The sequence below is a fragment of the Apteryx rowi genome, unplaced genomic scaffold, assembly GCF_003343035.1.
Source record: "Apteryx rowi isolate R43461 unplaced genomic scaffold, aptRow1 scaffold_621, whole genome shotgun sequence".
NCBI classification, from domain to species: domain Eukaryota; kingdom Metazoa; phylum Chordata; class Aves; order Apterygiformes; family Apterygidae; genus Apteryx; species Apteryx rowi.
This window is the reverse complement of record NW_020450896.1, coordinates 135,768-162,195: the sequence shown is the minus strand read 5'-3', so window position 1 is coordinate 162,195 and position 26,428 is coordinate 135,768. Positions and strand designations below refer to the sequence as shown.

General features: G+C 45.9%; 1 protein-coding gene across 1 annotated transcript; it reads left to right on the top strand.

Annotated features, from left to right (window-relative positions):
* The first annotated feature begins 691 nt into the window (after positions 1-691).
* ITIH4 (inter-alpha-trypsin inhibitor heavy chain family member 4) lies at positions 692-23,375 on the top strand. The gene is made up of 24 exons (XM_026083975.1): positions 692-884; positions 5,803-5,858; positions 6,212-6,372; positions 6,796-6,900; positions 8,081-8,243; positions 8,332-8,442; positions 8,531-8,659; positions 10,492-10,608; positions 10,902-11,070; positions 12,109-12,225; positions 12,603-12,784; positions 13,239-13,421; positions 14,522-14,661; positions 15,283-15,490; positions 15,765-15,933; positions 16,249-16,305; positions 16,614-16,646; positions 17,219-17,527; positions 17,816-17,854; positions 18,372-18,485; positions 19,059-19,233; positions 20,467-20,621; positions 22,201-22,303; positions 22,795-23,375. The coding sequence occupies exons 1-24, from the start codon at positions 692-694 to the stop codon at positions 22,868-22,870; spliced, it is 3,264 nt and encodes a 1,087-aa protein (XP_025939760.1). The 3' UTR covers positions 22,871-23,375.
* The last annotated feature ends 3,053 nt before the right edge of the window (positions 23,376-26,428 follow it).

Genomic DNA, 26,428 nt, shown 5'->3' with positions numbered 1-26,428 from the left:
CGGTTTTCGTTTTGTGCAGGCCAGAGCTAGTTAAGGGGTGAAAGTTGTGTTAAAGTTCTCCAGGCAAGTGAGCAACGCCCAAGCATTTCTTCTCTGCCTCTTGTATCCCAAACACGTCATGCATAAAACTTACTACTTTCTATGGAGTTTGTAGAGAGGCTTGGAAAAAAAAGCAGACGGCAGGCGCTGTGGAGCCGCACATATGTAACCCAATAGCAAAGTCCTGGAGCTTTAACGAGTGCTCTCCTTAAGCAAAATATTCTTAGAGATATCCCTGGTGTGTTGCCGTTCTTCTGAGGGCACCCGCTTGTCTGTATTTATAAATATTACCGAGAAAATCAGTATAAGCGTCACTGATATATAACCCCTTGCTGGGGAGAGGTGACTGAGCTGGGGCTTTAGAGAAGCCTCGGCAGCTGCTCGGCCGTTTCCCAAAGCAAACACAGAGCTCGGAGCTCAGCAGCCAAAATCCTGATTGGGATGATGGAAACCGTGGCTCTTTCCTCCTTTTCTGAGCTCCTGTGCCTCCTATCCAGCTCTCCCGGGGGAAGACCCAGCTCCGAGGGGGATTTCATACCCCTACACCCTGCAAAACCAGCTAACAGCTTAAACCACCAAAGGATTTCGCCCCTATTTTACCCATTTCCGCTTCCGAGGGTTATTCTTTACGAGGAAGAAATGGTTTGCCGACATGATCGCTCCTCCGTACGCGGCCAGCAACCGAACGCTGCGGAGCCACCATGAAGCCGCTACCCCGGACGCGAGGCAGGAGGCCGCCGTGCTTCAGACCCGGTTTCGCCTGCGCTGGTGCCGATTCAGCCAAGCACCGAAACGCCTGCTTCCCTCGGACGTGCGTCCCGGGCGCCCCGGGGAAGTGAGGCGAGGTATCGGTTAGCAACGTGGGACTTTTGCTAACGGCTTTATTTAGAGGATGTCTTCAGGCTCAGTTATTTATGATGCTTTCTAGTAAGCGCTCGATACCAGGCATCTTGTTTTCTTTTTCCCTTTCTTTCTTTTAAGGTAGAACTCATCTAAAAATATGCATTGGAGGTGAATGTGTATCCCTCAGCCTTACAAATTACAATATTCCCACCCCGTCCTTATTCCTCGCCTGGCGCCCTGGGCCGGATGAGCTACAGACTCCTGCCGCAGCAGAGGAGATGTTTGTAGGGGGGGAGAAGCAAATGTAGCAGCTGTCCAGAGAAATATTTGGCATCTTTTTCTTCATCCCTGTGACCTAACAAGTCCAGCCTAGGGAAATGTGTCCCCTTCCCTTTTTGCTCATTTTCATAAAGAGAAGTAGTGATGAGGGAGGTGTCCGCACAGCCCCAGACGGGGAGTTTAGAAGTCCTTTTGCATTGAAAAGCATCTTCTGTAATATGGGCCCACTTGGGATTGCCCCATCTTTGGCATTATAGGAGATGCTTCCTGCTGGGAAAATGCCAAAGAACTGCTTAAAAAGGACCACTGGGGGGGGGGGGCAGGAGCACCGTGTGCCAGAGCCTGTTCCCGGCTCTGACAAAGGCGAACGCAGCATCGCGGGGGCTCCCAAAGCGCCCTCGTTCCCCCGGTTTCTCTCTGCTGCGTTCAAGTATCTGCTTGTCCCTTTGGGGGCATGAAATCGGCAGTGCCCCTGCCCGTTGCTTGCGCGGGAAGCAGGAGGTTTGCCTGGATGGACGAGGCAGCGAGAGCGCGGCCGGGTCCGTGGCGCGCTGGCGTCAGTGCCGCGTCGGCAGCCGGGAGGAGGCTGGAGCGGGCACCTGGCGCCGGCTGCCGCGAGCCGCCTTTGCCCTCCCACCCCTCGCGTCCCCTTCAGGAGAACGGTCCTTTCGGTACCGGAGATGTCCGGGGAGGCCTGAATTTGTGTGACTAAAGCAGCTGCTTAGTATCTGATTTTTACACGTGGGTGTTAGAAAACAAGCAGTAGATCCACTTTGTTAAAGCTAAAGGTTTGGCAGTTGGCTCTCTCAGGCCACCGTGCGTATAAATCCTACTGTTTTAAGGATTAAAGCATTTCCAGAGCTGTACAAGTTAATCCAATGTTTATCAATTTATTTCCTAAAAKATATATATATTTATATGCTCTGTTGTAAGTGATACAATGCTTGCAAGTAGTATAAAGGGTTTRCCCGCAAGTAGTGAAGTTTATTTTTGAAGAGGTTATTTAGAATGATGCTGTGCTCAACAGAGTTTTTTGTAGCAAACACATAAAGGTCTGTTGAAGTAATAATTTATCAAGAACTGCATTAATGCCTCCATGGCAAATGTGAGGCCAAAGGCTCCCTGGGACCATGCTTTCCACCCAGAAACACCGTCTCTAACACATCGGTGAGGCAGGCAGAGATGCAAAGACTTCCGTGCGAGTGAGAGCGGGTGGCTGCGACTGCCCGAGATGGAGCAGCACCGTCCCTCCCCGGGGAGGCAGAAGCAAAACAAGGGATTGCTGCGTCTGGAATACGCACGAGCTATTTCAAACGCCGTTTCTAGGGCTTCGGGAAGAAAAACGGGGGAGCGCCACGGTCTYGGCGTCAGCACTGCAGCAGCCAGCGAGGCCAGTTCTGAGCCCCGTTCGGAGGAACTGTTGAAGCAGCACTTTGGAAAATGCAAGATATCGGTTAAAGTGAAGCCCAAGCAGTTGGTCAAGCTCTGAACTACAGCCCCAGGGCACGTTATTTTTCCTGTCCGGTTGATATTTCCGCCAGAGGGGACCCTTGGCAATATGGCGAGGAAATGGCTCTGGGAGGCTTGTGTTTCCCACTGGTGAATTCCCTGTTGGTCCACCACGATGCCTAGAAAAATTATTTCTCCACAATGTGCTTAAAAGACTTTGTAAAGGAGACGGACATTACAACACACAAGCATGCGATGCTCAGATGGAGAAACATCTTTCAAGTAGTCATGCTTGCTGTCTTTAGTTAGGAAAAGTCCCTAAGCACCAGATGAGTGAGCATGTGTTTCGGGAATTACAGCAGTATAGCATTATCCATAAATATTTCCATGTAAAGCCCAGGATTTCTAACAGAATTTTTTTTGCAGGGCTACAAGCCAACCCTTGACCAGCAAGGAGCTCACGAGCACCGTTCAATGCCCCTCCTGGATGGAGACATCCCTGTAACGTAGGCTGTGAAAGCAGCCGTCCCGGCGAACGTGCAGGTAAGAGCAGGCTCAGAGCCTTCCCTGCGCCAACCTTTCATGCGAGTAACCCCGCGCGAACGCCTGCAAGGCAACTTTGCCGAATCTCCACCTCTACAACGGTCCTGTTTGACAAATGAGGGTTATGGCTAGCGAGAGGGAGCGCAAAGGGGTGTTTTGAGACAGGCCGGTTGGGTCGGGGGACACAAAGCTCGAAGACATCACCAGCTCTGAAACCCCACGTGGATTTTGCACGTCTTTGCCAGCTCCAAATTTCTCAAGTGCTTGAGGTACGTTGAGGACGTGCCCTTCCAAACTACTGCCGTTTGATGGGTTGGAGATTCAAGCATCCAGAAATCCAGCCTGCACGCACACCTCTTCATCTGCCTCTGTGATTTTTCATGTCACATTTTAGTGGGATCAAAGTTTAAATGGAAAACCTAAGGATCTCTTAAGCTAAGATTTCATGAAACATTAAAATTCTAACATTTAAGAGCAGAGATCTGACGGAAAAATAAACTTACCAGGGTCCAATTTTTAGCTGTGTTTAACATGTCAATATTAAGTTTCTGGGTTTCCCCAAAGCCTACATAATATCCCCAAGTGCAGGTTACTCATTAACTGATTAAGATAAACGGTGTTTTCATTTTAAGATCGTGTCTTTCCAAAATGGAGAGAACATTGCTCGCCTTGGTGGTCTTTTCCGCGCTTGTAGCGTTAGCAGACGCGATCGATCCAAAGGTACCTGCTCCCCTTTTTACAACCTCTTTTTCACTTGCCTCCCCGTGCCGCAGTGGGCTGTACTTGGTGATGGTGGTGGCAGAGGTGTTCTCGGCGGGCAACGCCGGTAGTCCCTGCGGGACCGGCATGGCATCGCGTGYGCCGTGCCGCGATGCGGGGGCTCGGGGTCCTGTTGAGGCCTTGGAGGGCAGAGCGGGGGCTACTACGGGGTAAACACGGCGCGCGGGGATTTGCAGGGTGGTCTGATTGCCCTCTTTCGTAGCGATGTGAAATATCAAATTGAGTGATGGTAGGTCTCCCTTGAAGACTTTGGGTCTCAACACAGGGGCGTTGCAGCAGGACTGAATGAGAATCGTTGAAATACCAGGTTGCTTTTGCCAGGCGTTTAGTAACTTTTATGGAACGCCAAGGAGAGGCGAGACGGTTATTTGTGCTGCCTGGAAGAGCAAACTGTGTTTGGTGGCATCTCAGGACGTGGCCTGATTTAAAAAAATATTAATATTGGAGAAACGGAGCAAGCCTTACGCTTGGAGGTTTTTATTTCCGTGATGGCTGTTCAGAAAAGGGTGAAATACCTTCGGCCGGCCGGCTGGCTCTGGGGCAAGGCAGGATGGGCCGCGTGGCACCCCGCGGGCACGGTTGAGGGCTTGGGTGGCCTCGGGGCGAGAGCCCAAATCGGTCCCCATCGCTTTCCGACAGACGCTTCGGGCCGGTGCTCTCCTGCCGCTGAGGTTTGCTTTGTCAAGGGCGCAGTGAGGCCCCGCGCCCAGCTGCGCCTTCCCGTGCCAGCTGCACCGGTGGCGCATCCCGTCGTCCCGCCACCCCGCCCGGCCTTGTCCCAGCGGCAGGTGGCGGCAGGTCGGGCTTGGCGTGGGCGAGCTCCTCCCCTGCCGCGGGGATGCTCCGTGCCGGAGAGACCCGCTGGAGCCATCGGGGCCGGCCGGCYGGAGCTGCAATCACTGCTCGTCACTGACCCAGGAGAGCAGGTACCGAGATCACCGTGAGCCCAGGCCCGGTCCTCCCTGCTCCCTGCCGGTGCTCTGAAACTGTTTCTCTTGACGAATATCTTCGGCGGGTTTTTTTCCCTCGTTTTCTTGGAAGTTGTCAGGTGTCAGGAAGCCGGGCACACCCTGCCAATGTCTAATGAAAAGAGAAACAACTAATATTCATACAGAGTTGGTTGTGATGCCTCCTGCAGTGATGCCTGGCCACCCTTGTACAGGATGGCCATGTTTAAAGCGATTAAACTTTTGGATTTAGGCCAGTGCCTTAACTGAGAAGAGGCCGGCACTTCTCGAGTGAATGCTATTAATTGGTCAGCAAAGTACAGGAGATAAATTATTAAAAACATTAAAAATCAATTAGCCATTCAAAAGATTTGCGAGTCTGAAAAAGTTAAAAATTGAAGTTGATCTGTTTTGATACTCAGCTTTTATATTTTAATAAACTATTGGACCCTTGTGAGGTTGCTGATGTCCAGACGAAGCCTGTTTACTCTTACTGCTGAAACACAGTACCCTGCTTAGGGTCTGTGCTGAAGGCCTTTAAAATGGAAATCACGAATGCAAAGGGAGATGTTTAGAGAAGCATGGGAAGATGCTTTGAGGGTTCAGGTTTCTCTGGGTGGTATTCTGAGGGAAGGCCTGGTGAAGTGCCTCCTGGACTGCGCCCCTCTGAGCGTTGAGAGCACCCAAAGCGCCAAACCGGCAGGAACACAAGCGCTCAAAGGGCATCCCCTGCTTGTGCAAACAGAGAGGGATGGAGGCCCACACAGGGTTTCAAACCTGCTAAACATCACATGTGGCCACAAGCTGCTGAGCTGAAAAACAGGCAGCAAAGTCAACAGCTGGAAGAGCAAATAGAGCAAAACCAATCAGGTTGCTTAAAATCTATGGTTGCTTAAAAAGGCATTTGATTTTTTTTTTGAAGTTCGTCTTAAGAGAGGCACTGGGATGACACGGTACCTGCTATCAGAGCAACTCAAGGTGAGAAGATTGCAGAACAAGGCTCAACAAAAGCCTGTGGAACAACAGAATACGCAGATTTAGCCGCTCTTTTGTGCGGGGATGTGGTCGTAGCTGCAGGGATGTGTGTAAGGTGCAAGCAGGAGGCCAGTCCCACCACAGGTATTCACCAGGGGAGAGCAGAGTTTGTGCCTGCTCTGTACAGAGCCCACGGTCATGAACATCTTCACTTCCGTGATCCCAGCTAGACCCTCTAAGCTAATTCTTCTCTTGAACTTTTCCAATAACATCACCTCTAACCCAGGTGAGGACTGCCTGGTGGCAACAGTTGGTCTTCAGTGGTGTTTTCATTTCTGTATGTTTCTTTCTTCCAGCATGCTATCAAAATCTACAGCCTCCGTGTGGACTGCAAAGTCACGTCCCGATTTGCTCACACTGTCATCACCAGCAAAATCGTCAACCGGGCTAATGAATCCAGCGAGGCGACCTTTGAAGTGGAGCTACCTAAGACAGCCTTCATCTCCAACTTCTCCATGTAGGACCAGCCCTTACCTGTGGTGTTGGCGAGGCAGCCCTGGGGGTGGGGGGGATGTTCATCCATCTTCTGAGGAGCCGCTGAGCAAAGCACAAAGAGCTGAGCTGGGCTCTGGAGGGTCCCTCACAAAAAGCGCTGCGGGGCAAAAAACAGGCAGCAAAGTAGAAACAGAGCGGCCAGGGTGAGGTAGAACCACTGACAGTGGTGTTTCTCCTGCTCCAGCCTCGCCAGAGGTGGCCCCTGGCAAGGGGGAGGGCCGTGTCGTGGTGCTGGCTCCAAGCAAGCCTCAGTGATGGGGAGGGATGTGGGAGCTAAGAGTTTTCCTCTGTCTGTGCCCTGAGGGCCACGAAGTACTGGATTCCTCTTGTTTCTTCCACAGCAGATTCTCTCTAATATTAATTAAATTTTATGGAAAACAAACAGGTCCATCGATGGCAAAGTATACCCAGGAATAATAAAGGAGAAAGCGTCTGCTCAAAAGCAGTATGACACCGCGGTCTCACACGGGCAAAGTGCTGGCCTCGTGAAGTAAGCTGCCTGTTCTGTTTGAACGCTCTTAAACCTTCCCATTTGTCCGAGGGCTGAGTTAAACCCTGAAGCCAGCCGCCTTGCAGGATAAATGTAAAAAGCAGCCTTGGGTTCCTCCTGGGAGGGGCGATAGGGCCAGGGAGGCTTGTCCAGAGCAAAACCCTGCATGGGGCTGGAGCGGGAGCTGGTCGGCAGCCAGGGGGACGCACCAGGACCAGCCAGGACCTTGGGTGGCCTGGAACAGCATGTCTGCGCCTGCAGCCAGGAGCGTGGGAGAGACAGTGGGGCGATGGCCTTGGAGGGATCATGGGCAGCACAGGCAACCGCAGCAGCAGAGCTAGGAGCACGAGCCTGGGAAAAAGCCTAGCGCGAGTGATTCTGGGGCTGCAGGCTGCCGAGGGAGACACGGGTCCTCTTGTAGGCTGGAGAAAGGAGAAATGTGTCCTGTCCTACCTTCACCTCCTGCGTCCTGGCCTTCCCTGCAAACAGGCAGGAGAAATGCCTCCCTCCAGCACCAGTTTTTTAGCTGAAACAACCTGCTGGACTCTGAATAACATCTGATTGTTCTAATCAAGAGGAATTAAGAGTAAATTGAGCTTTAAATCAATGGCAAGAAAAGTCCTTGTTCTGCTATAGGGTTGGGCTCTCTGCTCTACTCCTCCTTTAACAACTCATTTCACAGAAATCTAAATAATAGATGCAGCAACTTACTTATATCAACCTATATCCATCCATCCCTCCATCCATCTATCTATATCATTTATATCTGACCCTTCAATCAGCCTCTGTGGGAGGTGCCACTGTTTTGCGTTATCCTGGGACTTGCTGCCATGCAGGAGCACCCTGCCAGGCAGGATGGTGTGTGGTCACTGAGCCTGGTTCCCCGCTAAGGTGGATGACCATGCCACTTGAGCAAACATCACGCTTTAGAGGTATATTTAATCTGTGCTTCCTACATATTCAGTCCCATATGGATTTCTGCTACAAACCTGGCACACCAATTCTTCAGCTGTAGCATGCGATATCTCCTGCAGTGCAAAACAGCTTCTTCATGAGCAGTAAGATGAGCTACTTCTCTCTTCTTTGCTTTGTGTTTGGCTGTTATTTAGCGCACTCTACAGACTTGGCCACTGCGCGCACACCTGCACTGCAGGAGGTAAATCTCTGTTCTCCTTTGCAGAATCACGGGGAGAAAACTGGAGCAGTTTCAGGTCTCGGTAAACATCGCAGCGGGCAGCAGGGTCACTTTTGAGCTGATGTACGAGGAGCTGCTGAAGCGGCGGCTGGGCAAGTACGAGCTGCTGATCAGGGTCAGGCCGAAACAGCTTGTTCAACACTTCCAGGTGAGGCGGCCGGCAGAGGGCTGGGAAGGAGCGCTGCGGACCATCTCGGGGACCTCTGCCACGCTGACGTGGGCTTTTCCTCCRCCAGGTCGACGTGCACATCTTCGAGCCCCAAGGCATACGTTTCCTGGAGACCAACAGCACTTTCCTGACAAATGAATTAACGGAGGCGCTTACGAAAGTGCAGAACGAAACCAAGGTAAAAGGGCGGCTACTGACTGTGAGTGGCGGCTTGCAGCCCCTCTAAGTTTCCTTGCTTTAAATCATTGCTTTTGATTGCCTTTCAGGCTCATATTCTGTTTAAGCCAACGGTAGATCAACAAAAGATAAGTCCCGAACTGGGTGAAACCCTCCTCAACGGTGATCTCCTTGTACGTTATGATGTTAGGAGAGATGCGACTGCAGGTGATATACAGGTAAAAAAGAAATTAAAAAAACCCCCCTACTTTCAGATCATGGATATGTTTGAATGTGAAGCACAATCAGCATCACAGGTTGGGAAGATCCACGGTGACAAAGAGCTATTTCCATCAATACCTGCTCAGCGGGAACTGATGGTGATGTTCAATAAATCCCAGAGACACTAAACCCGTTGCAGGAATGGATCAGTCCTGGAAAACCAATCTTTCAAATGTTGTTTCAATGCCAAGTCCCTTTACTTTTTTTCCCCCAAACTTTGCCTGATCTAAGGTGTATTTGTTGCTTCTTGTAAGTGAAGTTTAGAGGACTGTGATTTATACAGCCATTAAAGTCACTACTTCATTTTCTTTTACTTTTTCTGACCACCAAGATGGCTGAAGGGAGCAGGAACCTAAAAACATTTATGGAGCAGTGCGTGCTCTAGGGAATAAAGTGTGTACACTTTCCATACCGTCTCAGTAATGAAGTGCACGTGGATGTGCTCAAAGGTGGCAGTCACAGCCCATGAGCAGAGCTGTGCTCATAGGTGATGGTATAGAGGTAACATATATACAATGATAATACACATATACATATAGTATTGAGACATATATTATACGTAACATAAAAAAGCAAACCTTTAAAGTAGAAAATATTTGAAATATTCTGATTATAAACCAGCTGTTTTAGGCACATGGCTTCTGTGGTCTGTATAAATCCAGAGCCCCCTGTTTTTCATGCCATTCGGGCTACCTGACTGGGCCACAGGTTTGCACAAACATCAGGGCGGTAGAGCAAGCGCAGAGTCTGCTCTGCTCCATTTGCAGCGTCTGCCACAAAACCTCCCGCCCAGAAGCTCTTTGCACGGCCACGAGAACCTCTGCAGCATCTGTTAGAGGGTCTGTCTGTCATCTCGTTCAAAGATTAAATAGGTTTTACATTGAAAAACAATTGTGCAGTGGCTCCCTCTAGCATTTTAAATTGCTCATGCGATTTTGAAGTAGATGCAAAACGTGGTGGTATGAGAATAATAGGAAATATCCTTTGCACTCTCTCCCCAGTAGCATCCATCACTATTGCTGAAACTGTGCAGTAAATCGAACAACGCACCGCACTTCGCCCCAGACCACCTTTCGCTTCCACGCGTCTTCCTTTACCAGATTCCCTTCCCCTCGCTCCAGGATAGCTGTGGGCATTTTCTTGAAGCACTGGTCTTTGAAGAAGTGGGATCAAGAAGTTGGGTTAAAATATTGATTGATGCAGACTGCTTACACTTAATGTGCTGATGTTAAAAAACACTTTCTCTATTAGCATAAAATATTAACACTAAAATACAAAATATATTTTTACATAAGGTTTTGTTTATTCTTAGCTTGAAGTGAAAAAATGACGTTAGCTTTGCTTTTATTTCTAATCTGTTTTGGTTTTGATGGTCATGGATATAAAAGCTCCTGCCTGCAATATACAGGAATTTTAAACATAACTTTAAAAGTAAATCTCTTGTATTAAAAGTTTTGAAGAGAAAGTGTATTTATTGATGATGGACTTTGGACTTCAACTGGCTGCCCAGTGCCCTTTCACCAAGGGAAGGATGGTCTTGCAGCCACCCCAAATTGGTACTGTTTTTCTGGGTGTGAGGACCGTGTCTCCATTCTCCTGTAATTTGCTTTCTAAGGATGGTATCGCTTCTGGCTAAGTAATACATTTTCATAGTTCTTTGATTTGGGTTTATCTAGACAAACCAAATGCTGATCGTGGACCACTCTTCTTGGTATGCCCAAATATTAAGAGGCAAAGTTTACTTATTTATGTGCAGTTTTATACTTATTTACATAATTTTGTATTTCAGATCGTCAATGGGTATTTTGTGCATTATTTCGCACCCCGTGAAATGCCAGCGTTTCCCAAAAATGTCATCTTTGTTATAGATCGAAGTGGCTCTATGGCAGGCAGAAAAATCGAGCAGGTAACTTGCCTTGAAACACTGGGTTCTGCTTGCATCGGTGGCGCGCACGCCCAGCGTGTGTGCTCCCCTTGCTGAAGGAGCTTTGCTCGGTAGCCTGTCAGGGAAGTGACAATGAACGTCGCTTTTGAAACACAGGCTATTCTTGTACACAGCAAAATTTGCAGAAGTATAGGAATACATGGAAATATGTATGCCCAGGTTTAAGCTGCTGAAGTGCAGCGCTTGCCTGATGTGGATGGGTAGCATGTCTTGAGACAGTCTTTATGCAATATTTTGCTTTCCCTTTCAAACAGACGAGGGAGGCTCTCCTGAAGATTTTGCAAGACCTCCGAGCAGAAGACCGCTTCGGCTTTATCACCTTTAGCAGCAAAGTTGCGGAGTGGAGGAGCTCCTTGCTGGAAGCCACGAAGGAGAACGTGGAGAGCGCTGCGGCATTTGTGCAAACTCTTACTGCTAGCGGAGGTACCAGGCACTAGCTAGATACGTATAACCCTGAATACACACCCAGCAGTGTACAAAACAATGTTTAGAAAAAGAATTATTATGCTATTGCTCATGTAGTGCCACAGAACGACAGTCAGTGCTCACAAAGCAAATAAGTGCATATGCAGCTTTTAATAGCTATGAGCAATGAGTGGGATAGGAAAACTTACTGCAGGAATGGACCGACTGGTGACTACGTTATGATACACGTATAAGGAGAGATGGTTACATCCCATCTGTGAATTATACGAGCTAGGAAGTTTTGTTTAAGACTTTTATAATGGAGATGGCTGGAAAATTTCCAAGAGAACATTTTTTTTCCTCCAGAAAAATGGCAATTCACTCAAACTAGAAACGCTTCATGGCCACTTACTGATGTCTTAATACCAGAGACCACTTGTAAAATAAAATGTAAACAAAGTTAAATGCCTGTGGTTCTCTCCATGCATGGTATTATAAGCTATAGCACAGAAACAAAAAAGTCAAAATAAGCACTAAGCGTTTCAACTGTTGCATCGCTTAGTTCGATTTATTTTTACTGTATATTTTTAAGCAGATCTGAAAGGCTATTTGACTGTTTAATGTTAAGCTGTTAATTTTCCTGTAGGTTTTCTTGTCCCAATAGCTGGCACCGATGAAAACTGCCCATGTCTAGCTCTTCTCTTTGGCTTCTCAAATGAGTCTAGGAAACACATCTTAAATGCTGGTCAAACAGATGTCAGTGTGTTTATTTAAACGTCTTTAATGGATCCAGACAGATTCTATTAAAGGTCAGATGTTTGTATTTCCCATCACATACTGGAAAATGCTTCCCTAGGAAAACTCCAGCTTTGCTGTTGCAATATAACCTGCCGTAGTCAAACCTGGCATCCAAGCCCCTAAAAACTCGCCTCTCTGATGGATCACCTCCTGCAGAAAACTTCAAACAGCCCCGCGGGGCCTCCGTAAATGAAGCACACTGATTTCCCGGGATGATTATCCCTTTTCAGGCGAGCGAAGCCTGCTCTCTCGTTACAGGCACAGACATCCACCGGGCCCTGCTGGCGGCGGTGGGCACGCTGCAAAGAGCCGAGGAGCTGCCCGAACGCAGCGTGTCTATGATCATTTTGCTGACGGACGGTCAGCCCACCTCTGGTAAGTAAATCCTAGCCTCAGTCCTCTCCCTCCTCCTCCTTGATTTTGCACCCTTACATCCCATTTTGCATCCTTACGTTCAGTCGAAAAGCCTCCTTTGGCCCCTTTATAATCTTTTAAAACACGTTGTACTTAGCTGTGATGATATGAGTAGAGGTAAGAAGAGTCATTAAGGGGAGAATGAGACTCCGGCAGTCAAAATGCGGAGCAGCACTTCATGTCCGATTCAATTAATTGAACTCCTTTCCCTGTATTTTTAATGTTTTATTTTGAATTATTTTTAAGAGACTTTAAGCAGCATTTTCCATTAAATCCTCCACTGTCTTTTATACTTAAAATGCACATATTCCATGAGTATGTATTTTTTTCAATCACAGGTGAGACCAACGTGGAAGTAATCCAAGAAAACATCCAGAAAGCCATCAGCGGGAAGTATGCCCTCTTCTGCCTTGGCTTCGGTTTTGACGTCAGTTATAAATTCCTTGAGAAAATGGCCCTGAGCAATGGGGGAATTGCCCGGCGTATATACGAAAATGCTGACGCAGCCTTGCAGCTCCAGGTGAGGACTAACGTTTTCTGGCTACCTCCACTCGGGCCTGTTTTGGCCGGCTGCACAGGGCTTTGCCCAACACCGGTCCAAACCCAGTGAAAAAGCCCTCTAGAGAAGAGATAAGTCCCTGGTGTTAGTCAAGTTAAAGAGAAGAGCTGTGAAAAGCAGGTAGAGAGTCTCCTAGCTAGGTGGGACATTCATAAGGGGGATGCTGCAGAAGTACTTGCGTTGCCACAAGAAATGCAGCTCATAGGACATCGCTTGGAGATGGAGGTGTACTGAACCCTGCAAAGAAACGCTCGTTCTTCAGCATTTGCAGCAGTCTTATACCAATGGCTCCTGCCTGTCTCGGTCAAAAGAAGCAGCTTTAATTCCCTTCTTTTTGGAAGGGTTTTAGATGTTTGGCAGTTTGCTTTGCTTTATTTTGCAATCATTTGTGCTCCTTCTCTGTGCTTCTCCTTAGGGCTTTTATCAGGAGGTGGCTACTCCAATATTAATGAAAATTGAAATGCAGTATCCAGACAATGCCATTGAGGGATTAACCAAGACCAATTTCAAGCTGTTTTTTGAAGGGTCTGAAATCGTAGTGTCTGGAAAAATCAGGAACGAGCTTGATCTTCTGCCAGTAGAAATTAAAGCTCAGTCAGTAAGTGTTTGCCTTACTAAATTGTGAAAGAGGTATATCTCCATGCTGTTTTTTTATGGGGCAATAGGAGATTTTAAAACAAATTTGTATGTTCTCTACATTTCAGCATTCAGCGATTTTCCCATTCCAGGAAAATATTTGAGAATTCAAATAATTTTCCCCTCTGAAATCTGCTGGAAAAGAAAAAATCTTTGAGTATTTTCACAAAAAAGCAAACATCAATTTTTTATCATTTCAAACCCATGACATTTTGGTCATTCAAGCATTTTTTTAGGAAACTAGTGCATATTTTTAGAATGAAGCAGGAAACCTGATTTTTTCCCTTTGAAAATGTTGAAATAGAACCGCGGAGCAATTTCATGCCTCCTTTTTTTCAACATTGTTTTGAGTCCAGAAATATATATCCAGAAAACATACAATTTGATGGGGTTGTTTTTGCATATTCTAATGGGAAAACAGCTCGCCAAAAACTTTGACTGTATTCTGGTCAAAAACGGAATTTTTGGTTTGCTTGGCTGGAATGAAGTCATGGTGATCCATAAAGTATCAAGTGATATAACAACATTTGAGAAGAGAAGATGACTTAATGAATCTAATGAAACACAGTGATCATTAAATGTAACAAAATGTGTCACCCGGCTAGCTGCTCCTTTTCTTGGCTGAACTAAGAAGTCTGACCTCTAGTTAAGGCTAGAAATAACTGGGATTTAATCATTGTGTTCTGATGACAACATTGCATAAAACCACCAGTTTTATTGATGGGGTAAATACTGAAAGTTTCAAGAGTATAGGTTTGGTCCCTATACTATGAGTAGTAGCCTTCTGCTACATAAGGTGTGGGCTGATACATTATATGCTGATTTATTATAAAAATTCATAAATTTAGTTGATAAAACCAGATGGTACACTTGGTGAGCACACATTTTGTTGCACCATCATATGTGAGTGGATGCCACATTTGTGGTTCCTAATCGTAGACCAGTTCTGAGGGTCAAAAAAGGGTACTTTGGTACTAAAAGATGTTCTTTTAAGCCTAATAATGTAATTATAATAAGAAGTCTATAGCTGTTTTTTTGATGGTCAGTTGTCTCCCCTTTCAGCGTACTAGTGACTTGACTCTTAAAGAAGAAGCAAACGTTAAAGAAAAGGAGCAAGTATTTCAGAATCAAAGCTACATCTTTGGAAATTTCATTGAGAGACTGTGGGCTTACTTAACCATTCAACAGCTTCTAGAAAAATCGTAAGCTAATTTCATGTTTTGCATGATGAATTTCTAGTTTCTTAAAGCACTCTGTAAACTCCTTATTCACAAATTATATGATGGGAAAACATATGGCAACAAATAGCTTTGCTCGTAGCTTTACAAATATTATCTACTGGGAGAATACAACACTACTGTATGAGCAACCCGAGATGCCTTTCAGTTTGAGAGAGGGTTGCACTGTTAAAGAAAGAAAGAAGGAAATATATAAAATCTTTTCTTCACAACATTTCTTTGAAACGGATCTTAGTTGTATTATTGTGTTGAGCTGTGGTTCCACATCTAGCAATATTGCCTGTAGAAATGTGAATGGTAATAGCTAGTAATGAGAGTAATGAGAAGTATGTCCAGAGGACAGTCATTTCCCAGTTCACGTACCTATAACTTTTATGTATTTGACCCACATAAAGGCTCAGTGTTGCAAACAATTAAGCATTTCCGTGATTTCAAGCCCATGAATAGCTGAGTTATCCCAACAGGACTACTCATCCATGAGAAAAAACGTGTGCTAAGAAGCAGCTTACCTTATGAAAAGCCACCTGCAGACGACCTGCTCGTGGGCGCTACGTTTCCTTGCCTTGTCATTAACGTAGACCTCAGTATTTCAGCACAAGAGGACCAGCAGAAAGCCCTGGAGGCGCAGGCCCTGGAGCTGTCCCTGCGCTACGGCTTCGTTACCCCCCTCACCTCCCTGCTGGTCACCAAACCCTCTGAGCAGCCGCAGGCGGAGCTGGCGAACAAGCCCACCGAAGCCGGTAAACGGGGCCTTGGGCAGGTGGACGCTGGCGACGCGGCTCGCAGGGACCTGGTGTGCCGCAGCTGGGACCGGCGGGGAGGGAGCAGCCTCCTTTGGAGATAAGGCGATCGGGGCTTTTTAGAAGGCGAAGTGGGGAAATGGACTACTGGATACTAGTGAAATGGAAAACGATTTGTTTAAATATCAATTAAAAGCAAATTAACAGTTGTGCCTGAGCATTCCCTGCCACTGCAAAGGGAATTCTGCGGTTTTGTCTGTGGCGTTAAAGCCAAACGAAGGCAGACAAACAAGGCTGTCATCTCTAGGAGTCCTCCATGTGCTTTAGCTACCCGTCTTTCAAGGCGTAAAACCTCACCCCCGGGGCCCACGCACCCGCGTCTCCCAGTTCTCAGGTTTGCACGTGAGCAAGATGCTTGACTGTTGGCTGTGTGACGCTGATCTCTCTCTCTTCCCTGGATTAGATAATGAGAAGTCCAGCAGTTTCCCAGCAGGAGGTAAAATGTCTTCTTCTTTTCCAGTAGCACAGTTCCTTAATTGTCTCTAATTGAACACAAAACCAAACCAAACAAAAAACCATGGTGGTTGTCCTATAGCAGGGAGTATCCAGGTTTTGGAAAAACAGACATCAAATAAATGTAAGCAATAACTGTGAAGCTCTGTGCTGAGGTTGGGTGAATAACATGGTCCAAAGGAGAAAATCTTTCATTCTGAAAGTGTCAGAGGCCAAAATTGTCTTTACTCGTGAGGAAAAGTAGTTTTTCAAGTGAATGGTCCTGATCCCTGTTTACTTCTTCTTTCCATGCATGAAGCATCTGTCAGAAAATTAAGCTCAAGACCTTTTGGAAAGATTTATGAAGATGACTTAGGTATTTTTTTTCCTCTCTTTCTGGGAATAATAGAAGTAGTAAGTGAATATTATTCTAAAACTGCCAGCAGTATTAATCTCATAATCTCAGTCACGATAATACCCCAAGGTATGATTAACCACGATGCTGGCGCAGGAAAGAGGGATTTGGCATGGTCAACCCCTGTGCTATGGGGTTGGCGCCCACCTGAGCGAGCACCCGTTGCTCCCCCTTGGCCCCGGGGACCTCCCTGCTGCCATGTGTCCATGTGGAGTAGGTATGTAGCGCAATAAAGAATGAAATACCAGCACTCTTTTCTCTCTCTCCAGATGCTTATAAACGGAGCAGTGCACCACTTCCCAGTAAGTGCTCCCATTTTTTTTATTCAGAATAATCATATAAAGTTTATTTCATATGTTAAAGCAACATCACGGTATCAAATGTGTTTTGATTGTGGATGCCCACTTCATACATGCAAGTTTTTGTTATATGTATTTCATTCCGCAGGTATTTTCATTATGGTTAATTTATAATCTTGAAAATAATCTTGGTACCTTTTCAGAAATAAATAATTTAAACCCTTAGAAAATGAATAAGAAAGATGTGGAAAAACATATGTTAATAAACTGAAGGAAATGTGGCCAAGTAACACAGTAATTTTCAGGGCTTTAATCATAACTAGGCCCATAAGTGTAACACGAGTAACGAACCGGTGCCACTGCGCTGGGCATAGCTCTCCCCAGTGCTGGTCCCCACCAGCAAGGATGAGAGAGGTGGTCAAAGGTCCAGCGTCCGTCCTGCGTGGGACATCTGAAACTGCATCTCAGCCTCATCCACGCTGCGAAGAGAGGAGGGACAAATCTCCTTCTGGAAGATGATGGCTTGTGTGCGTGGCTGCAGTTTGGCAAAACGTTGTCAAAACATTTATTCCCAGAAAATAGTCTAGCCACGTCCCGGATCCAGGTTGGGGATGACCTTGTGGTCGCTCGGTCTCACGCGTGGTGGAGAGGACCCCCCGAACTCCCTTCGAACGGGCCACGGGCCGCCCGTATAACGCCCGAACCCGGAGCCTCCGTCGCCCGGCACGCAGCCCCGGCAGCGGCGAAGGACCCGAAAGGAGGGGCTGGCGCGTGGCGGGAAGCGCCCGAGCCGCCCGCATCGGCGCGATGTTGCGAACCTTTCGTTGCAGGTCGCTGGCGCGCTCTGCTCCTGCCTGGCAGCAACAAGAAACTGCTCTCGCCAGGTAATTCCTCGCCGCTGCGCGCGCGGGGCCGGGGCGTCGCGGGGCTCGCGGTGCGGGGGCGGCCGGGCGCCCGCCGGCTATGGCGAGCGTGCAGGGAGGTCCCTAAACCGCTGGGCAGCCAAGGGGGAGCGTGCCCAACAGCCCRGCCGGCCCCCGCGGCCCCTGCAGAATTCGGTGGCGAGCTCTGCTGGAAGGGCTTCTGTCGTGGTGCCGCTGCCGGTCCATGAGCCACGCTGGAGGGAAAAAACAAGTGTTTCRCTAATTTTGTATTAATTTTAAATATTTCAGTTGTCAGGACAACGGGACAAACAAGATCCCAGCCCCTTGGTAAGTAGTATATGTAGGAGTCCCATTTTAATAATTAATATAACCATAACATGCAGTTTTTCATGAAATAATGGTTTTACAATTTTTCATGAAATAATGTTTTTTTTTCTGACTATATCAGTTGCTCTAATTAAAAAACACCCGCTACCTCTTCTTGAAAACCTTGGCTTGTTCTTTCCACGGAAGCATAAAGTACCCCCACGGCCCATGAGAAAGTCTTTCCAGCTCCAGGATACAACTAGCAACAGAAATGTAGTACAACGTATCTTCGGCCTCAGCTGAAGTTGTTTTTAATAGCCTCTAAGTTTTAAAACCTGTTGTTTTCATTATTTTCAAGATGCTGTGTCTGGGTGTGATTTTCAATAATTATTACTGTATTGGTTTTAATTGATCTATTCTATAAAAGCCATGACTTATATTTTAAGTACAAATAGACTGAATAATTTTGCTGTGTCTGTCCTAAGGGCACAGGCTACATTTTTCTTCTCATGCTAACACTGTTCTTTTGGCTTTTCAGCCAATGAATATCCCCAGCTTCTCTTGCAATTACCTGCACAAAATGAAACAATCTGCTTAAATACTGATGGGCAAGCACAGTCTTCTGTAGACCTGCTGTCTGATCCGGAGCAAGGTAAGCAAGTCACGTCCCTCGTGGGATGGGAACTGGCACCAGCCAAGTTGAGGACCTTGATCTGGCTGGAAGACACCAGAACGTGAGAGTTATCCCTGTGGCCTCCTCCTAGCCCACTGCAGCCTCCTCTTGCATCACGGGAGCCAACCCCTGATAGCAAGGAAAAGGAGAGAYACTTCAGTCTATGAAAACCATCAGTGTCTCGGGGGATGTCCCTGTCTCATTAACAGCCGTATCATCTACTGCCTTCTTGCAGTGACTGGAGAGGCTGTGACGATCCTTTCCGTCAGGCAACAGTCATCAGCTGCTCCGATTAGGGACCAGAAAAACCTCTGGGAGAGGAGGAGGAGGAGGAGGAGGACATGCTGGGGTAGTCAAGGGTGACTTTGGTGACCCTGCCACACAGGCTTAGGGATATGGAGATCTGGAAGTCTGGAGAGGCTGCAGAGCTGCTGTACCTCCCATAACTAGATTTTAGCCCCTTAAGTCCAACAAAGCTGAAGCAGTTTTATTAAGACTAGTTCTACTTTAGAAGCGTGGTTGCATGACAAATTTGTGTCGATGTTATTAAAGGAATCTCCGTGACCGGGAATCTTGGGGACAAAATGAATCACTTTGTGCAGTTCAGAATTACCTATGTGAATCCCTCCGTGCAAATCCACGTCTCCACCGACGCAGTCGTAGTACGCCACAATGATGAGACCACGCGGCTGCCGTGGACCGAGTCTGCCACCTCCGCAGTCCAGGGGTAAGGAAAGTCATTGGGTCAGCTCCTTAATTGAAAAATGTGAGTCTGATCATTTTTCATCCAGGCCTCTGCTTCCACACATGCCATTTGCTTCAGGTAAGAGCTTCCAGATGTCCCTAGCAGGTGAGTAACTCAGTGTACGCGTAAGCAAGATACTTTTCCATCTGCCTTTTTCAAATGCTGAAAAGATTTGGCTTCAGTTCTCCAGTCTCGTGTAACTCTCATTTCTTTCCGCCTCGGCTTAGGAGGCAGGACATTTATGGTCCAAGAAAAGGGCTCTGCTGCAAAGAGTGTGTCCCCTTCCAGCTGCCTGGTTTCCCCTTGCACGTGAGAAAGGATAGTTCAAATATATACTTCATTTGTCTGACTAATTTGGGCAGTATCCTTCACTGCTGCGCAAAAGAGCTGGATTTAGGGCTCATGCACCTAGTTCCATTAGCTCTTTTGTATGCCCAAAATAAACCTCCAGGATGATCTGCTGCTCCTCTGGGGCAGACCGGACACACAGTGCCTCCTCCTTCCTAGGCAGCTGTAGGCAACCGCAGAAGTCCTTAGAACAACTGCTTTAAGTTACCCTTGTAATCCAAACAGAGCCAAGAACGTGCTGGATCTACGCCCACATGCAATTTGCCTTTTGCCAAGCAGCATGTTCCTCCCACTTCAAACCAGGATTTGAGCCCTCGCAACTGCAGCACTTTGTACACCAGTGCATATGGTTGTATTTTCATCTAACCAGATCTGCAAGGGGAAAAAAATGATAGTGGATATTTGTATTCTGCAAGCCCACTTGGGCTCAAAATAAAAAGTTACGGATTATAAGAAAGCCAAATTCTGAAGTATCTTGTGAAATAACCAAGAGAAAAGTATTTGACTTGTTCTTAGAATTGATTATTTTATATGGTCTACCCTTTTTCTTGTTAAAATGATGGAAAAATATTCTCTTTTTTTCCCCCCGAGAATTTTTTGTCATTATGGATAAGAAGGTCATCAGCAAAAAATTTCTTCTCCGTTAGTATATTTGTATGTAGCCTGAGGTGGTAAAGACCTATTGTGTGGCATCTGGAGAAAAGATAGGCTACTTAATATTTTCCCGCTGAAAAATAACCACCAAAAGGTCATGAAAAATACAAATGCAAAGAGGCAAAAGCAAAAATTAAATTATTTAAATTAATTCATGATATGAAATGTCTTGATATTCTTCTTGGAAATAAACTGCATCCGCTTACTTCCTAGGCTGAGACTTTCGGTTGAAAAGGAACGAAGCCTGACAATGTCACTGCCTGATACCGTCACAGTAAAAATATCCTTCATAAAGCTTCCAGATGATTTCCTTGGACTGTATTTCTTGGACACCAACCATTTTTCTGACAATGTCAGTGGAGTTCTTGGTATGTATCATTGTGCAATTTTTATTATTTATTATATAGCAAAGAAGGCCAATGTCGTAACTAAGCTGCTGGAAGGAGAAGTGGTGGATCCGGGTTTTCCTCCCACTCCAGCTGCCCATCTCCTTTTGGGGCTTTGCGGGGACCTAACAGATGAATGAGGGCATGTTCGCCTGGTGCAGTTTTAGGATGATAAGTGTGTCGAATAAGCTTACAAATAAGACTAAAATAATGGTAGTTATTGGGGAAAAAAAACAAAACAGAAAACTCCTAAAAAACAGTGAAATGCCAAATCCTGTTGTACCTCCCTGTTATTTAAAGGTTAGTCCCCCATTCCCGCCGATCCCGAATGCCGAGCATGGGCTTGCGGTGTTAGGACACCCTGGCGGTCCCAGGCTGCTGAACGCCAGGAGGGGGAAGAGCCTTCTCCAAGCTGCAGCAGTCCGCCTGGGTACAGGCGTTAAGGTTTCTCCTTCTCCTTGCTTACCTGGTGCTTGAAATATGTCCCTATTTGGCAGGCATTCAAAGCGGGGGAAAAACGCGCTTTCCAATGCACGATTGCTTTTACAGGCCTAAATATTTAAGTGCTAATTTTTAATTCCATTGAGAAGTTGCCCATGAAGTAGATCCTAAATTATACTTTCTCTGAGCCAAATCATAAGCCTTTATTCAAATTTTACTTCTCTGGGCTCCTGCAAGTTCCGTGAAAGTCAGTAGGCTGGCAGCAGGAATGCTGTAATTCAGGGCTTCCCAGAGAAGCTTTGCATTTAATTAATTCTTTTCAGACATCTAATGTCACCTTTTTCTGCAGAGCAGTAAATCCAGGCCACCTCTTCCCGCGGAGCAATCCAGAACCAACGCTGGGGAGAGGGGAGGCCTCTAAATAGAGCCTCACCCTTGAAACGCAACCTAACGCTGTTCCCCGCATCAGCGGTACAAGCCTAAATAGACTCTTATGTGTTTAGACAACATTAAAAATAAGACTAAAATACTGGTCAATGTGATAGCTGCACAGGCTTAACCTCAGCAGTGCTGTGACGTGACCTAATGCATGCAGTAAATTCATTTGTTATAAAATAGTGGACTATAAATAGAGGATAGTTACATAAAATCTTAAGTAACCAGGGTTACAACGGTGGGAAAGTGTCTCCCCTTCCCACCACCAGCTATCATCTTCCCTGCAAAATGAACGCCAGCTGGTCCTAACCATCTCAACCCAAACACTGCTGACGGGACTAAGGTTTAAGCTGTCGCAAGGGTTTTGCAAGCAGAGAGGCTGCATAGTCTAAAACCATGAAAAAAATGGGAGAACGCGTCGGAGCAAGGCTAAACCTCTTTGCAGAGCAGTGTCGGGGTAACAGGAGGTCGTGGCTGCGAGTGCTGAGCTTCTGAAAGAGGCATTTTCTTAGCTTTTTGTGGGAGCTTCCAAACGTGGCTTTTTTTCGCAGTGCGGGTAACTCACGTGAGCTCAGGTACCCGAGGCAGGCGGTTGCGGTCCTGGTGCCGGAGCTGCCCTCTGAACAATAACGCTCTGACGTTTGGGGCAAGGAATTTTAAAACAATTTGTGTGTCTTTTGCTCAGGTCAATTGTATTCAAAAGCACAACTGGAAAATAAGCCCAGTGTAGATCAGAGAGACGACGAAAGACTCCTAAGCGTATCTGGATCTGAGCACAGAGTCACCAGGTGACGGATACGGGATGGGGCGGAGGGAAGCACATGCTTTATGAGATTTATTGTATCGGCAGATAGCAGCGATCGAAAGAAATGAAACGAAGGGAGTGTTTTTGATACCCATCTTCTGTGTAAACAATAGGAACTTGCCCTTAAAATTTTCCTAACTGCCTGAATTTGTTGAATGTCAAGGGACGCTACAAGGCTCAAGACTCTTATTCCGGGGGGGAAGAAATCATACCTGGGGCTACAGTGTGCATGAAAAATGCTATGTAAAGTGAGGTTTTGCTGCCTCATTTTCATGAGTAGGAGAGTGTATTTCCCTAGCTGGGTTTACCGCGAGAAAAAATATTTACCCTTCGCTTGCCCCCAGCTCTGGGGGTGRGGATGTGCCAGCTCTGCCCACGCAGGGTCCTGCTGACTTTTGGTCTGAAGGTGTAGAGTCTGGTCCTGCTCTTTGAGGGTTTTAGCACAAATTTTGTCTGGTTTTGGTTTTGTTTCAGGCAATACAAGAAAGATTACAGGCTTGAGGCAGCCAGTGATCCTGTTTCCTGCTGGTCATTACATTTAACTTCCTAGAGAAGAATAATTTGAGAAAGAAAACGCTGCAAACGACGCTCTTCCAAACATTTTTTGATGCTCTCTCATCAAGAAAACTGCACATTTACCGCCTTACTTGTTAGTGCAGGAATGTCATGAATATCTTACCTCAAAATCATACTTTTAAGAAGAGAATTTGCTTGCTTGTTGTTTGTAATTTTTAAATGGTTTATAATACTCGATTTGGTTCTGGTGTGGAAGATTCATGTAAATTAAATAAAATCAACATTATCAGCTTGCAGTTTCGTATGGAGAGACAGGCTCAGTTTTCTGAATAAAAATAAGTAGTTGTATCATCTAATCCAGCACACCTGCAAACAGTACTAAACTTCTAACATTTACAGTCGGTGTATTTCCAGTTACAAATGAGAATGTTCTTGAACCATGTGTTTTGTAAAAAGAGTAGGAAATCTAAAGCAGTATGAGTTTATCACTTCTCTCATTGGTTAATTTGTGATAAAAATACAGTCTTGCTGTATTAATGTTTTTTGGAGATAGTTTTGTAGCAATGTTCAAAGCTGCTGAAATTAGCAGTAGTGGCGTGAGCGGTGTCAGGTAGCCAACGACGCTGTATCCTGCGCGTGGCTGCAAAGTTTCTGCGGGCGGCTCAGCTTTCAGACGTCTGCCCTCTGATTTGCTTGCAAAAGAAAGACAGCCTTTCAATCCTGAAATTTAGCAACTTTGGGGGCAAGGTTTCTCTCAACATTTCACAAACACGGGAAGGCGTTTTACAGCTAGTGAACGACTCAGAACACAGTGCCTGAAGGGTAACGTTTCAGCAGAAACGTTCCATACAGAGGCCTCTGTGCCCATAAAGTGCAACTTGTCGTTTGTCTTCAAATTTTTTCATGCATTTTAATTTCAAAATCATTTTGTATTTAGAATTTCAGTTCCTATATATCTTTGAGCTCAGAAATATGCCATCCAGTGTCAGCATTGTAAGGCTTTCTGTCGTGCCAGTAATGTATGACCAGAAAAGTATTATTATCTTAATGCAATGTATTAAGAGAGAGGCAACTTCTAGCCAAAGTCAGTAGGATAAAGCAAACTGTAATGATAGGCCTGCTTTTTAGTGCAATATATTTATGCAAATTGCTTGTGCTTCCAAGGGAAGATAGAGATTTGGATGCACGGCTGGACAAATTGCATGTCAGACAACAGGCAATTCGGAAACTGAAAACGCCAGGTTGCTTACTTTGCCACATCATAAACAGGCTTACCGATTTAAAAAGCAGGAGATTATTTCCATTATAATTAACTCAGTGTTGAATTACATGCTGTTGATACTGGCTTGTATCAGCTGAGTGACTTCAAATTAAAATTCCCTGCTCTCAGTTACAGGGCACCTATATTTTCCCTTCTCCACCTCCCTGCTACCGGCAAGGACAGCAAATAGCATTGAAGTCATGGAGCGGCGAGGTATGGCTGGAGGGCACCTTTCTGCCGGTCCCCTCCGCTTTCAGCCGGGCTCACGTGTGCACAGACCATTCCTGAGAGCTCTTCTTTTCTCTCGCCCACTAAAACCTGCAGTGACGGAGATTCCCCCAAAGCCCCGGGTAGCCCGCTGCTCTTTTAGCGCGATTCTCCCTTGCTGCAAAGAAGCAGGTTGCGTGTCCTGCTCACCTCGGTAGATGGGAAGAAAAACTGATGCCAGCCTTCCTCACGGCAACTTTGTGCACAGATTTTTTTTTTTCCCAGCCTATGCCCAGAACTGTTTTCTCAAATTCTTCTCAAAGCTGTTGCTCTCCTCTGGCCGGTATCCAGCTTGCCTGCGCTGCGCCGAAGTGCTACACGCAGAGCTGGAGAGGGGCCTGCGCCCGCGGCCTCCCCAGGGCTGATGCAGCAGAGGACTTGCCTCTCGGGTCCAGGAGAGGTGCTCAGCGGTGTCCCACGGGGACGTTCGTCTTTCCCGCGACAGCATTACATCACCGAAACGCCCACTTGCTGCGACTCCCAGATCTGCCCTGCCAGAAAGGTAGGCTTTCGTTTCCTAAGTATGTTACATTGCACTCTTGTCACATGAACTGCATCTTACTCAATTTATTCTTTAGCTACTTTTTTCCTGACCTTTCCAAGCCCCGATGGGCCTCTGATTTCCTACATCTCTTTCCCTTCCTAAAAAGGTACTGTTAAATAGAAGCTGAAAGCAGACACAGGACTGTAATGAGTATTTTGCTTTCTATAATTTTTAATCCCAATGAGATTATACAGTATAATAAATCATTTCTTCTTCCTTTCTTCCTCCCTTATTTCAGTTCTGGCCAAGCTTGCTTTCTTTCCTATCTCTTAACCAGCATTGTACCAGCGGATGGTAAAGATAAGATTTCTATCCAACTGGTTTCAATAATTATTTGGTCTTCCCCCACCCCTTCCTGTTTCTCTCCCTGCCTTCCGCCCATTTTTCAGTAACTTAATTGTTACTTTCTGTAGAAAACTGTTTTCTTTCATTATTTTTGTCCAGTTGTGCACAGGCAGAGCTATCTTGCCACCGTGACCCTGTAGGAATTGATTTTTCTGTTTAAGCTTTCTGTTTATATAAACTTATGCTTACAGTAAAGCATTTTACTCCTGGAAAAGGCCTGCCTCTCCCATAAATTTAGCAATAAATGTCCTTTTACCCTCTTTTTTTCCTGTTCGATTTTCCAGTTGCATTTTTGTTCACCTCTGCCTTTGTTATTTCAGTTTTCCCTATCATGTCTTATGTCGACTCTTGTTTTTTTTCCCACTACACTCCTCTTTTCCCACATGCTTTGCGCACTCCAGTTTCCCACACACTGACTTTCCCTCCTTGTCTTATAAATATGAGGGAAAACTTCTACTTCATCATATAAGACCACAATTGTCTTGTTATGTCTGATTTGATTAAAACAAAACTCCAAGTGAATCAGAAATCTGCTTATCATTGCTTTAGAAATAATAGCTTGCTTTGCATAATACCTCTAATGTCTTCTAATAGAAAATGAATGTATAATATAAATAAATGGGACACTTTTTGCCTTGAAAGACATATGTAAATTCCTTTATGCGAGTGGAGGAAGGAATTTTACTGGAAGACAGTGATGGAATTTGTCCAAAAGCTCAAAAAACAAACAAACAAACAAAAAAACACTTGTCCACAAGACAGCTATTACCCACTACCTAAAACTAATTGCTGTTTGGAGTTGGGGGTATTTCAAAAATTTATAAAGATATGAGCCATTCAAAAGTTATATTCAAATTAAAATATTAAGATACAAAAGTACTGGATTCAAACCACACTGCTAACAGCTGTCTCAGGGACTATATCAGCACTCAGCAAAACACAGTCAATTCATCATGTGGTTTTAAATACTACAGATTTATGGATTATCCTGAAATGTGTTGTGGTCTGTCAGCTCTTCTGTTGTGTTGAATTTCAGAATGCATCTGCCATCCTGTGGTTTGTGAGACTGGCATTAAAACACTGATAGCCACTGGAATAAGGGAACAAGGCATTAAGTTTTGATGTTTTTATTTAAATCGTTCATGACACTCAGTTATTAATTTAAAATTGAATAG

Excerpts from the sequence above, each read along its gene's own strand:
- ITIH4 (XM_026083975.1), top strand. The coding sequence starts at position 692 with ATGATCGCTCCTCCGTACGCGGCCAGCAACCGAACGCTGCGGAGCCAC. Across the intron at positions 12,226-12,602 it reads GGACGGTCAGCCCACCTCTG|GTGAGACCAACGTGGAAGTA; the intron begins GTAAGTAAATCC and ends TTTCAATCACAG. Across the intron at positions 15,491-15,764 it reads ACGCGGCTCGCAGGGACCTG|CTACCCGTCTTTCAAGGCGT; the intron begins GTGTGCCGCAGC and ends CATGTGCTTTAG.